Below are 14,501 nucleotides of genomic sequence, written 5' to 3'. Positions count from 1 at the left end.
TGCTGTACCCCGGCCTGAAGCCCGACTGGAGGGGGTCCAGATAATCTGTTTCCTCCAGGTGCCTAGGGAATTGCTGTGCAACCACACTCTCAACAACCTTCGCCACAAAGCGAAGGTTGGAGACTGGGCGATAGTTGGCCAATACATCTGGATCCAGGGAAGGCGATAGTTGGCCAATACATCTGGATCCAGGGAAGGATCCAGGGAAGGCCAATACATCTGGATCCATCCAAGGATTCTGACCTGAAGTAACCAGCCCATCACAAGCCTCTCTCTGATGACTCATCACAAGACCCTCACTTGACACACCCACATCTGAAGCCCTTATAAATAGAAGAGCACTGACATAGACATTCGCTGAACGCTGCTGAAGATGTTACCTAACAAAATGTTTGGACACCAACCCACAAGCTTGGAAAACAAACCTTCACCCTCATAATAAAGCCCAAATCCCCAATAAAAGCTCTATAATAGTTTAATTTTTGAGGGCAAACATAGGGCCTAGCGAGCAAAATGTCATTCCAGGCATACTATGGAAAAGGCATAAATCAGGAAAGACTTGTAAAAATTATAGCTAAATATGAATTACCAAAATAAGTGTGATGCTAAAGAAGATATGACTAGAACAGTTTAATTGGCAAATGTTTTCCAGTTAAGCTTTGTATGGCTGTCCATAGAAATTTTATAATGAATTGCAAGATGTTGAAATGGAAAATGTCTTGGGATATTGTGCTAAATTACAAAAATGTTCAAAAAGGAAACATCTGGTGACAGTGTAACATCAGAGCCTCTAATTCAGCGGTTCTCAACCTATGGGTCGCGACCCCATTTGGGGTCGATTGACCATTTCACGGGGGTCGCCAAGCAAGGCTGTCCGCCATTTTTTTCCCCTTTTCCGGCGGGTGCCTTACCTCCCTTGGGCTGGGCCAGCTGGTGGTCGGCCTGCTCCGTCTCTGCCGCTTGCCAGCTACGCCTCAGCCGTCGCAGGGGGCGGAACCACGCATGCGCGGTGCTCCCGGGCAGGGAAAGTCCTCGACTTACGACCGGTTTAGTCCTCAACTTACAACCGGTTTAGTCCTCAACTTACGACTGGTTGGGGGTCACGGCATTAAAAAGGTTGAGAACCACTGCTCTAATTTATACTTAATGCTACTGGATTTAAAATCCCCACCTCAGTGTATTCATTGTGGACAAGGGGCTCAGCTGAGAATGTATCCCAGTATTGAGCTGGAAAATGATTGATCTAGAGGAATGTGATCAGGCAGACGTTTAATAGGAGTTGCTTCTCCAAGAAGGTGCAGCTCCTGATCCATCGGTTCAACACAAAACCTTTTAAATCATTCTTCCTCTATAGCAGAAATGAGAATGGGAACTTCCTCTGGAGTGTGCGATAAAAAAATAATAAAAATCTAAAAATTATTCATGGGAAGGGGAGAGGAAAATCTCCTGAGAAATGCCTATGGAGATTCTCAGACATCCAGGTCATGGTTGTCCCAAAGGTACTTTTCCTAAAGGCAATTGGATTTTGTGTTTTCTTGAAGACGTTTTGCTTCTTCTCCAAGAAGCATCTTTCGTTCTGAAGAAGCATCAGAACTGAAGATGCTTNAAGTACTTTGCCAAATCTACAGAGGAGTGCAAAGGTTTTCATATACAAAAAAAGAAAAAGAAAAATATATAGATCAAGTAAGATAGACATAGTTGCAAAGCCGTGGTAATAGGAAGAGAGTAAAATAAGGTGTTGTTACTATTACTTTACAAGTAAGGAGTGAGGATTTAAGTGTGTCTAATAAAAGTGTTTGTGGGGGGGAAATGCTTTCTTTGCATCTGCTTACTGTACAATAATAAAAGCCCTAAGAATTGCTAATAGGCAATTTTGGGGGGAAGGATTTGAGTGTGGGACAAAGTTCAGAGTTTCAGAGGCTCCTGCTGGGTTGAAGCAGTTTATTCAAATAGTACCCCTAGATGATTCTTTGTCATACTGGAGGAAATGCACCAATACCAGTTTTCTGTCGGCTATTGTCCAAATTTTTCATTAGAGAAATAGAAATCAGAGTGGCAGTCATACAAAATTAGAAAACCATTGTACTTTTCTTTTTATTCATGCTCTAGAGACATACTGGTTACCTTAAATTCTATGGATGGAAACTAATCAAAGAGAAGCAATCTAGAATTAAGGAGAAATTTCCTGAAAGAACAATTAATCAGTGGAACAACCTGCCTCCAAAAGTTGTGACTGCTCCAACACTGGAAGTTTTTAAGACAACCGTTTCTCTGAATGTTTCTTACCTGAGCAGGGGTTGGACCAGAACACCTGCAACGTCCCTTCCAACTTTATTATTATAATAATCATTATTATTACTATTATTGTTATGACCCAGGTGGTAATGGTTAGGCAAGCCTCTAGACCAGGGGTGTCAAACTGCCGGCCCACGGGCCGGATGCGTCACGCAGAATGGGAATACCCCATTGCCGGCAATGGCAAAACCATCCTGATACATTGCGCGACGTCACGTGACATTGCGAGTTTGACATGCCTGCTCTAGACAGTTCTTTATTTCTCTTGGGAATGGTTCAACAAATGGCCCCCCAGCGGCCAGTAAAGCTCCACCCTCAGTCCCACCAACAACAGCCCATAGATTACCCAGCAAGTCAACAAGGCAAAAGTCTAGGCATAGGACAAGGGCAGTTTCGAAGACAAAGTCTTCAGTTTCTTCCCTCTTCGTTTGTCCTCCAAGGAGCCTCCGTTGTGAGGTAAAATTTCTGGAACATCCACTAGTTTCAGCTTTCCCCCCACTGTGAAGCAGCTTTTTTTCCCCCTTCATCCCTTCCTTGTACACAAGCAGCGGCTTGGCCTTCCCAAAGCCAAGAATTGGACAAGGCCAGCTGCAGTACAGAACCAGAGAACCAGAAACACGGGAGAAATCTCCATTTTCCTGGTTGTGGCTTCCCTGCCTGTGTCCCATCTTCCTCCCTGTCAGGCTGGAGTTTGCAACAACTGCAAGACACAAATTGTGTTTCCCAGAGAGGCAACTGGTCCTCATCATCTGACCGCCTGGGCGTTTCTGACAGGACTTGGCCCTTTTTCTTCAATATTTGTAGAGCCTTCAGAGCAGTTGTTCTTGAGGGAAGCGAGTTCAAATCCTCCAGGGAGATTTTTCTCCATCTCCACAGACGCTTCCTGGACAGGAAGATGGAGAAGCTGCCGCCTCTGGAGACCTTTCCTCCTACTCCCATACCCACATCATCCCTGTCCTCCGCCTTCTACTCTTTCCCGCCCTTTCGGAAAAAAAATGTGTCAGTTCGCACAGAGTCCACCGGAGGTCGCGCTCAGCTGCAGTAGGGAACTGAGCATGCGCCGCGCTATTCCTCTAGCCCAAGTCACGTGTTCAGAAGAGGCTGGAGGCCCGTCTGCCCTTTCTGTTTCCTTTCTCCCTCTGTGAGCCTGGATCGGGGCCTTTGCGGGAGGCGCAGAGGCTGCCGGGAAGCCATGCGGAGACTCCCGAGTTCCGTAAGTGGCGGCTCTGCCCGTGCAAAAGGGTCCCGCGCTGGAGGCGAGCGTGGAGACGGGGTGGGAGTCCGCGGTCCCATGTTCCCCTGCCGCCCTTTCCCATGCTTTGACCGGACCGGGGCGGGGGGTGGGAGCCAAGGAGAGAAATGGGGATTGCCAGAAGGGAGGGGGGGAGCCTCTGCATGGGGGGGGAGGGGATGGATTGCCGGAAATAATCCTGGAGAAAAGAACAAACTAGGATCAGATCCTCCAGGCTTAAGAGGTTGGGTGAACATCTTTTTCAGCTGTGTTGTTTCAAGCCCTGCGTTTCATGTGAACTTTTCCTATCCGGTTGGTTAACCAGTTTGGGGTCAGGGCAAATTGTGTGAATCAGCCTTCGTTTTATATTATGACTTTGTTCCCCGAAAGTCAGCACTGAAAAACAGGAATTAAGCATCCTAAGCCAGAGTCCTTCCCTTGACATTTCATTTGATGTGAACTCAATCTTCATGGCATCGTTAGAATGTTGTTCCTTCCCAGGATCATTTCACTCAGTATTATTCCATGTTAGGGGTCCTCTTCCTTTTCCTCACTAAGACACCTGATAAAAGGTAAACTTTTCTTTCTTGGGACAAACCATTTCTGGAACTTCCTCCTTTTCTCTTCTCTATGGCTCCAGTCACTTACACACATACAAACTTAAAAACAAGAGTGAGGAACATCCTTAATGAATGCCTATAATGCCTAAATGTATCAACCTGAAGCAGAAGAAACATGAGTCAAAATTCTGCATTCCATTCCAGTTTCTTAAGCTCCTTGACTTCTGGCATCTTTATGAACCCTAAGCGAAGGTTGACCAGTCTCTTCTTAAAAATTTCTAGAATGGAAGCATTCTCAAGTTCTGGAGGCAAGTTGTTTCACTGATTAATTGTTCTAAAGGTCAGAAAATCTCTCCTTAGTTAGTTCTATGTTCTTCTCTCCTTGATTACTTTTTATCCATTGTTTCTTGTCCTTCCTTGAGGTGCTTTGGATAATAGCTTGACTTCCTCTTTGTGGAAGCCCCTGAGAACACTGACGTCATGTCAGCCCTGGTCCTTCTCTTCATTAAGCTAGACATACTCAATTCTAACAACCGTTCTTTATATGTTCTAGCCTCAAGTCCCCTAATTCTCTTTATTGTTCTTCTGTGCACTGTTTCTAGAGTCTCAAAATGTTTTTTACATCGTCGCAACGAAAACTGGATGCAGGATTGCAAGTGTGGCCTTACCAAGGCATTGTAAAGTAGTATTAACATTTCAGGTGATCTTGATTCCATTCCTCTGTTAATACAACCTAGAACTCTGTTGGCTTTTTTGACAGCTGCAGCACACTGCTGGCTCAAAGTTAAATGATTGTCCACTAGGACTCTGAGATCCCTCTCACAGTTACTACTATTGAGAAGGTACCACCTATATCTCTGCATTTGATTTTTCTTGCCTATGTGTAGAACCTACTTTTTTCACCATTGAATTTCACTTTGTTAGATAGTGCCCAATGTTGAGTTTTCACTTTCATGAAGATGAATGTTGTTCAATGTTTAAGTCCACCACCTTCTCATTCTTTGAATTTATTTTCTTTTCCATCCCAGATGCAGAAACTAGAGTCATCTCAACAACCTTCCTAACAACAAAAAGTTAACTCTTGGGCGAAGGGCCTGGATATCCTTTGTGGTCAATCCTGAAGTTACGTGAATAGTCCTATGAATAAAAAGGTGTTTGTAGATCTGCAAGATTCCTCCGACCTATCTGGAATTTCTTTACAGGACAGACAAAGGATGCAGAAACAATCGTTAGCAAGTGAGGGAACTGGAAAAGGCCCCTCTGCTGTTGAGCCTGGCAGCTGTGGGAAGATCTGGGCAAAAATTGGGCAGAAGATCCTGGAGGAGAAACCCATCATCCCTTCAGAGATTCAGCCCTGGAACTTCAGAGACATCCAATATCAGGAGACTGAAGGTCCCCGAGGACTTTGCAGCCGACTCCACAACTTTTATAGTCAGTGGCTGGTGTTAGAAAAGCACACTAAAACCCAAATATTGGACCTGGTTGTTCTGGAGCAGCTCCTGGCCCTTCTGCCCCCACAGATGGAAAACTGGTTGCGGGAGTGTGGAACAGAGACCAGCTCCCAAGCGGTGGCCCTGGCGGAAGGCTTCCTCATGAGTCAGGCAGAGGAGCAGAAGGAGCAAGTCGAATTTCAGGTGAGAGACCTTCATCTTTGAAATCCAGAAGAATGTGTTTGAATTTTTCACCCCTCCCTTCCCTACTTTTCTGCTCTTCATAATATGTGGGGATGTTTCACTAGTTCTTGCAGGACATTGTTCCATTATCCATTCTAGAAGATAGACTGGAGACAGTTGTTTCTTCCTTAAAATTTTAGGCTCATTGAGAGATATTGTTTTTATAGAAGAAGAATCCGCTTCATGTTTTGTGATATCTTATTTATTTTTCTTTTCTTTTCTCCTGCCTCCTATTTCAAGTCTTTCATTCTGCAAACCAGAGATCCTATGAGGAGGAATTCATCAAATACTCATCAGGAACTGTTTTCCAGGAGGATCTATCAGGAATCCGCAACTCAGGACATTTCAGATGGTAATCGAAAGTTCCACCCATTCCCAAGAGAGGTCCCAGCTGTCTTACATTCTCTATCTCTTCTCTTCTATAGAATGCCTTCTGCTATTTTATTAATTATTCATTTAAAAATTCTGTCTCCCTCACAGGGAAGAATAGAACGAATTTGACTCCTTTTTATGCTGATGCTGAAAGAGTGGTTGAAACTCCAACTCACGTAAGAGAGGGATAATAAAAAATAAACTTTTCACAGTTTTAATGTTTGCTGATTATTATTATTAGTGATCCTATTAGTAATTCTCTTACATGGAATTGAGCAAGGCTACTCAATAATAACGGAAAGAATCACATTGGCACCTTACAGGTTCTAAAACGCCTTGTTTATAGCCAGTGATAAGAAAAATAATGGCACCAGGTTAACAGATGAAGCAGACTGTTAAAATCCAAAGAGGGTGGCCAGATCAAGGCCCCTCAGCTTTTAAAGTAATTTCTAATAATCCAATTTGTGCCTGGAATTTGTGACCAAACAATCCAGACGACAAGTGGGATTCCTTTCACTGAATGGCCTGAAATGTACATCTTTGTTTGTCTTTAAAATCCTCCCAGTTTTTGATCTGTTTTCTTGTCATTCAGAACGGCCTTGTGTCCTTTAAGGAGGTGGCTGTGTATTTCTCCGAAGAGGAGTGGTCTCAGCTGGATGCTGACCAAAAAGCGCTGCATTGGGAAGTCATGCTGGAAAATCATAGAAACGTGGCCTCTTTGGGTAAGAGCCCTTCCAGCTTTTTGTGTATAATAGTCTCATTACGGTTATCCTACTCAGAAACAATCTTCAATGACTGTTGCTTAGTGCCAACATAAAGTGTTTTGATTACAATTGGATATTAATCTTTAAAGTTCTCATTATCACTGAATGTCTTTGAATTCAAAGTTTTCTAGCTTTTTTACAAGTCCACCAGAGCACGACAAAATGATCGTTTATCTTGTCTACATTTCCAATATTAGTTTCGGGTACATTTATACACTTTTGAATATTTTTCTGTTCATATTCCTCAGCCTGATTAGAGGTTTTAATAATTACATATCTTTTGTACACAACTTGAGATTCAAATTCTGCTTTATCTTGTTAAACACTATAGTTCCCTTTATCTACCTGGAATCTTTCTGACAATATGAAAACGACTGACAGTTATATCCTTTTGCCATTCTTGACTTAGTTTGGTATTCCTGCATCTCAGGTTCTAATGGCTCTCAACATGTGATCCATTGTCTTTTCCTGTGCTGACAGTCATGAAGATGTTTTGGGGCACAGCCTGATTTTATATCTGTTTCATATTCTCAACTTGATATTTCTAATATTATGGTTTTAAACTGTAGATCAGGGGTGTCAATCCCGCAACGTCACATGACGTCTGATGACATATTGTGACTTTTTTGCCATTGCCGGCAATGGGGTGGATGTGGTTTGCCATGACGCATCCACCCCACGGGCCAGCAGTTTGACACCCCTGCTGTGGATTTAGCCTAAATTTATCGTATCACAAAAATCCATGACATGCAAACCTCTGTCATGCCCTTCTAGTTATAACATTCTCTTAATTCTGAGCAACTCCTATTTCTTATCCAAACCACAGAGCAGACTACAAAGTCCAATTTCAAATCGGGAAAACCAAATCCTCAGCTCATTACCTGTATAAAAGACACCTGGGAACCAGAAAGCTTGCTGTTTGATAGGGGATCAAATATTTATTTCACTTATTAAAATGCAAATCAATTTATATCTTTTTTGAAATGTGTTTTTCTGGATTTTTTTCCCTTACTGTAGTTATAACATTCTCTTCATTCTAAATAACTCCTGTTTATTATCCAAACTATATAGCAGACTACAAATTCCAATTTCAAATCAGGCAAACCAAACCTTCCCCTTTCGTTTGAATTCTGGAGAATTTGATATTTAATCTATGGTTTTGCCCTAGCCATACAAAGCTAGATTTATCTTCCAAAATTTTAATCAAGAAAATCCAAATCAAATTCTTGAAGGGCTTCTCTGACAAGATTGAAGCAGTTTGTTTTTTCATTATATTCAAACTTCCTATGCTTTGCTCTTTTTCCCTAAAGTTATTTTTATTTTCCTGTGAAGGTAATGGAGAGGAATATGAAGATTCCTGGGAACTACTCCAAATGATCACTCGTGGCTACAATACGAAAAACGCCACAGATCTAATGGAAGTAGAAAGCCATGAGAAAAACCAGTCAAATAACTGCAATCGGAAAAATTCATTTTCTGTTCATGCACCAACTAAAGCCTCTGTGGTCCAACAAGGGAAAATAAAAAAGAAATATATTGGAAATCATATAAAGTTATTCATAAAGAAATTAAATGTAAATAAATACTGCCAAACTCAAACCAAAGGAGAAGATTACATATGTAGAGACAATGGAAAAAATTACAAAAAATGGACCTTGTCTCTTCCTAATAAAAATGGGTCCCATACATCTCAAAAAAGGACCCACGCAGGCGAGAAGGCCTATAAATGCATGGAGTGTGGAAAGAGCTTTATTTTTAGAAGTTATCTTAGGTCACATAGAAGGATCCATACAGGCGAGAAGCCCTATAAATGCATGGAATGTGGAAAGAGCTTTATTTTTAGAAGTTATCTTAGATTACATAGAAGGATCCACACAGGCGAGAAGCCCTATAAATGCATGGACTGTGGAAAGAGCTTCACTTCTAGTTCTTCTCTTACTTCCCACTTAAGGGTCCATACAGGGGAGAAGCCTTATAAATGCATGGACTGTGGAAAGAGCTTCACTTCTAGTTCGTCTCTTACTTCTCATTACCGGATCCATACAGGGGAGAAGCCTTATAAATGTATGGAATGTGGAAAGAGTTTTTCTACCAACGGTTATCTTACCACCCATAAAAAGATCCACACAGGGGAGAAGCCCTATAAATGCATGGAGTGTGGAATGAGCTTCACTTTTAGTTCTTCTCTTACTTCCCATTACTGGATTCATACAAGGGAGAAGCCTTATAAATCTGTGGAATGTGGAAAGAGTTTTTCTACCAATGGTTATCTTGCCATCCATAAAAAGATCCACACGTGGGAGAAGCCTTATAAATGCATGGAATGTGGAAAGAGTTTTTCTACCAAGGGTAATCTTACCATCCATAAAAAGATCCACACAGGGGAGAAGCCTCATAAATGCATGGAGTGTGGAAAGAGTTTTTCTACCAACTGTTATCTTAACATCCATAAAAGGATCCACACGGGGGAGAAGCCTTATAAATGCATGGAATGTGGAAAGAGCTTCGCTTCTAATTATTCTCTTACTTTGCATTACCGGAGCCATACAGGGGAGAAGCCTTATAAATGTGTGGAATGTGGCAAGAGTTTTTCTACGAAGAGTTATCTTAACATCCATAAAAAGATCCACTCAGGGGAGAAGCCTTATAAATGCATGGAATGTGGAAAGAGTTTTTCTACGAACAGTTACCTTAACACGCATAAAAGGACCCACACAAGGGAGAAGCCTTATAAATGCATGGAATGTGGAATGAGCTTCACTTTTAATAATTCCCTCACTTTACATTACCGGATTCATACAGGGGAGAAGCCTTATAAATGTGTGGAATGTGGAAAGAGTTTTTCTACCAACGGTAATCTTACCATCCATAAAAAGATCCACACCGGGGAGAAGGCTTATAAATGCATGGAATGTGGAAAGAGTTTTGCTACAAACAGTTCTCTTTACACCCATAAAAGGACCCACACAAGGGAGAAGCCCTATAAATGCATGGAGTGTGGAAAATGTTTTATTTTGAACAGTTATCTTAACTACCATAAAAGGACCCACACAGTGTAGAAGCTCTGTAAGTTTGTGAAATAAGAAAAAAACTTCAAGGAGACCAATGGCCGAATGTTCCATATAATTCTGTTTCACTGTTATGCTTAGTTGTTGAAATATATGCATTTTCTAATTATATTTACTGAATTAGGAAAGGGGTTTTTTGAGTCTGACCGACACAACGTGAAACCCAAGAGAGATGAATTTACAAATGGAAACTAAATGCTAGGCATGTGGTGTTTTAATCATGAGCAGTGGATTTTTGTAGCTACTGTCATTTGAAGGTTATGCCATTTCACATAAATAAGAGAACATATTTTTTCTTCATGTTATCCTATTTTCGATTGGATCATAATAAAGCACAAATCTCCAATAAAATATATTTTTGGAGAGTAAACATAGGGCTTAGTTAACAAAATATCATCTCAGGCATACTATGGGAAAGGCATAAATCAGGAAAGACTTGCAGAAGCTATAGGTAAAATATAAATGACAAAGTAAATGTGATGCTAAAGAAGATACTTTATGAATAGAGCAGTTTAAGTAGCAATTGTTTTGCACCTAAGCTTTGTATAGCTGTCAGTAGAAGTTATATAATGAATTCTAAGATGTTGAAACTGGAAACGTCTTGGGATATTGTGCTAAATTACAAGAATGTTCAAAAAGGAAACATCTGGTGACAGTGTAACATCAGAGCCTCTAATTTATACTTAATGCTACTGGATTTACAATCCCCACCTCAGTGTATTCAGTGTGGACAAGGGGCTCAGCTGAGAATGTATCCCAGTATTGAGCTGGAAAATGATTGTTGAGACTCTAGAAAGAGTACAGAGAAGAGCAACAAAGATGATTAGGGGACTGGAGGCTAAAACGTATAAGGAACAGTTTAACAAAGAGAAGGACGAGGGGAGACATGATAGCAGTGTTCCAATATCTCAGGGGCTGCCACAAAGAAGAGGGAGTCAAGCTATTTTCCAAAGCGCCTGAAGGCAGGACAAGAGCAACGGGTGGAAGCTAACCAAAGAGAGAAGCAACCTAGAACTAAGGAGAAACTTCCTGACAGTTAGAACAATTGACCAGTGGAAAAACCTGCATCCAGAAGCGGTGAATGCACCAACACTAGAAGTTTTAGGAAGAAACTGGACAGCCATTTGTCCAAAATGGTATAGGGTTTCCTGTCTGAGCAGGGGGTTGGACTAGATGACCTCCAAGGACCCTTCCAACTTTATCATTATTATTAATATAGAGGAATGTGATCAGGCAGACGTTTAATAGGGGTTGCTTCTCCAAGAAGCTGCATCTCCTGATCCATCGGTTCAACACAAAACCTTTTAAACCATTCTTCCTCTATAGCAGAAATGAGAATGGGAACTTCCTCTGGAGTGTGCGATAAAAAAATAATAATCTAAAAATTATTCATGGGAAGGGGAGAGGAAAATCTCCTGAGAAATGCCTATGGAGATTCTCAGACATCCAGGTCATGGTTGTCCCAAAGGTACTTTTCCTAAAGGCAATTGGATTTTGTGTTTTCTTGAAGACGTTTTGCTTCTTCTCCAAGAAGCATCTTTCGTTCTGAAGAAGCATCAGAACTGAAGATGCTTNAAGTACTTTGCCAAATCTACAGAGGAGTGCAAAGGTTTTCATATACAAAAAAAGAAAAAGAAAAATATATAGATCAAGTAAGATAGACATAGTTGCAAAGCCGTGGTAATAGGAAGAGAGTAAAATAAGGTGTTGTTACTATTACTTTACAAGTAAGGAGTGAGGATTTAAGTGTGTCTAATAAAAGTGTTTGTGGGGGAAAAATGCTTTTTTTGCATCTGCTTACTGTACAATAATAAAAGTCCTAAGAATTGCTAATAGGCAATTTTGGGGGGAAGGATTTGAGTGTGGGACAAAGTTCAGAGTTTCAGAGGCTCCTGCTGGGTTGAAGTAGTTTATTCAAATAGTACCCTTAGATGATTCTTTGTCAAACTGGAGGAAATGCACCAATACCAGTTTTCTGTCGGCTATTGTCCAAATTTTTCATTAGAGAAATAGAAATCAGAGTGGCAGTCATACAAAATTAGAAAACCATTGTACTTTCCTTTTTATTCATGCTCTAGAGACATACTGGTTACCTTAAATTCTATGGATGGAAACTAATCAAAGAGAAGCAATCTAGAATTAAGGAGAAATTTCCTGAAAGAACAATTAATCAGTGGAACAACCTGCCTCCAAAAGTTGTGACTGCTCCAACACTGGAAGTTTTTAAGACAACCGTTTCTCTGAATGTTTCTTACCTGAGCAGGGGTTGGACTAGAACACCTCCAACGTCCCTTCCAACTTTATTATTATAATAATCATTATTATTACTATTATTGTTATGACCCAGGTTGTAACGGTTAGGTAGGCCTCTAGACCAGGGGTGTCAAACTGCCGGCCCACGGGCCGGATGCGTCACACAGAATGGGAATACCCCATTGCCGGCAATGGCAAAACCATCCTGATACATTGCGCGACGTTACGTGACGTTGTGAGTTTGACATGCCTGCTCTAGACAGTTCTTTATTTCTCTTGGGAATGGTTCAACAAATGGCCCCCCAACGGCCAGTAAGGCTCCACCCTCAGTCCCACCAACAACAGCCCATAGATTACCCAGCAAGTCCACAAGGCAAAAGTCCAGGCATAAGACAAGGGCAATTTTGAAGACAAAGTCTTCAGTTTCTTCCCTCTTCATTTGTCCTCCAAGGAGCCTCCGTTGAGGTAAAATTTCTGGAACATCCACTAGTTTCAGCTTTCCCCCCACTGTGAAGCAGCTTTTTTTTCCCCCTTCAACCTTTCCTTGGACACAAGCAGCGGCTTGGCCTTCCCAGAGCCAAGAATTGGACAAGGCCAGCTGCGGTACAGAACCAGAAACACGGGAGAAATCTCCATTTTCCCGGTTGTGGCTTCCCTGCCTGTTTCCCATCTTCCTCCCCTTCAGGCTGGAGTTTGCAACAACTGCAAGACACAAATTGTGTTTCCCAGAGAGGCAACTGGTCCTCATCATCTGACCGCCTGGGCGTTTCTGACAGGACTTGGCCCTTTTTCTTCAATATCTGTAGAGCCTTCAGAGCAGTTGTTCTTGAGGGAAGCGAGTTGAAATCCTCCAAGGAGATTTTTCTCCATCTCCACAGACGCTTCCTGGACAGGAAGATGGAGAAGCTGCCGCCTCTGGAGACGCCACGCCTTTCTCGGGCAAGGACCCTTTCCTTCTACTCCCATACCCATCATCTCTGCCCTTCGCCTTGCCTCAGGCGCTCTTTCCCGCCCTTTCGGGAAATTGTGTCAGTTCGCACAGAGTCCACCAGGGGTCGCACTCAGCTGCAGTAGGGAACTGGGCATGCGCTGCGCTATTCCTCTAGCCCAAGTCACCGTGTTTATTTAGGACGTGTTCAGAAGAGGCTGGAGACGCGTCGGCCCTTTCTGTTTCCTTTCTCCCTCTGTGAGCCTGGATCGGGGCCTTTGCCAGAGGCGCAGAGGCTGCCGGGGAGCCTTGCGGAGACGCCAATCCCGACGAGACTCCCGAGATTCGTGAGTGGCGGCTCTGCCCGTGCAAAGGGGTCCCGTGCTGGAGGCGAGCGTGGAGAAGGGCCAAATTTTCCCCTGGGGTGGGAGTCCGCGGTCCCATGTTCCCCTGCCGCCCTTTCTCATGCTCTGACCGGGCGGAGAGGGGAGCCAAGGAGAGAAATGGGGATTGCCAGAAGGGAGGGGGGAGCCTCTGCATGGGGGGGAGGGGGAGGGTGGCCGGAAATCCTCCTGGAGAAAAGAACAAACTAGGATCAGATCCTCCAGGCTTAAGAGGTTGGGTGAACATCTTTTTCAGGTGTGTCGTTTCAAGCCCTGCGTTTCATGTGAACTTTTCCTGTCCGGTTGGTTAACCAGTTTGGGGTCAGGGCAAATTGTGTGAAGCAGCCTTCGTTTTATACTATGACTTAATTCCTGAAAAACAGGAATTAAGCATCCTAAGCCAGAGTCCTTTCCTTGGCATTTCATTTGATGTGAACTCAATCTTCATGGCATCGTTAGAATGTTGTTCCTTCCCAGGATCATTTCACTCAGTATTATTCCATGTTAGGGGTCTTCTTCCTTTTATTATTATTATTATAAAAGGTAAACTTTTCTTTCTTGGGATAAACCATTTTTGGAACTTCGTCCTTTTCTCTTCTCTATGGCTCCAGTCACTTACACACATACAAACTTAAAAACAAGAGTGAGGAACATCCTTAATGAATGCCTATAATGCCTAAATGTATCAACCTGAAGCAGAAGAAACATGAGTCAAAATTCTGCATTCCATTCCAGTTTCTTAAGCTCCTTGACTTCTGGCATCTTTATGAACTCTAAGCGTAGGTTGACCAGTCTCTTCTTAAAAACTTCTAGAATGGAAGCATTCTCAACTTCTGGAGGCAAGTTGTTTCACTGATTAATTGTTCTAAAGGTCAGAAAATCTCTCCTTAGTTAGTTCTATGTTCTTCTCTCCTTGATTACTTTTTATCCATTGTTTCTTGTCCTTCCCTGAGATGCTTTGGAGAATAGTTTGA

General features: G+C 42.4%; 1 protein-coding gene across 1 annotated transcript in view; it reads left to right on the top strand.

Moving 5' to 3' along the window:
* The window catches only part of LOC107297350 (zinc finger protein 208-like), a 53,484-nt gene that overhangs the window by 11,400 nt on the left and 27,583 nt on the right, over window positions 1–14,501 (top strand). Inside the window, exon 8 of the mRNA XM_029286292.1 lies at window positions 8,774–9,950. Within this exon, the coding sequence (XP_029142125.1) occupies window positions 8,774–9,950 (1,177 nt within the window). The remainder of the gene's footprint in view (window positions 1–8,773; window positions 9,951–14,501) is intronic.

This window comes from Protobothrops mucrosquamatus, unplaced genomic scaffold (assembly GCF_001527695.2).
Source record: "Protobothrops mucrosquamatus isolate PMUCROS unplaced genomic scaffold, P.Mucros_1.0 scaffold3249, whole genome shotgun sequence".
NCBI classification, from domain to species: Eukaryota; Metazoa; Chordata; class Lepidosauria; order Squamata; family Viperidae; genus Protobothrops; species Protobothrops mucrosquamatus.
This window is presented reverse-complemented; position numbering and strand designations above follow the sequence as displayed.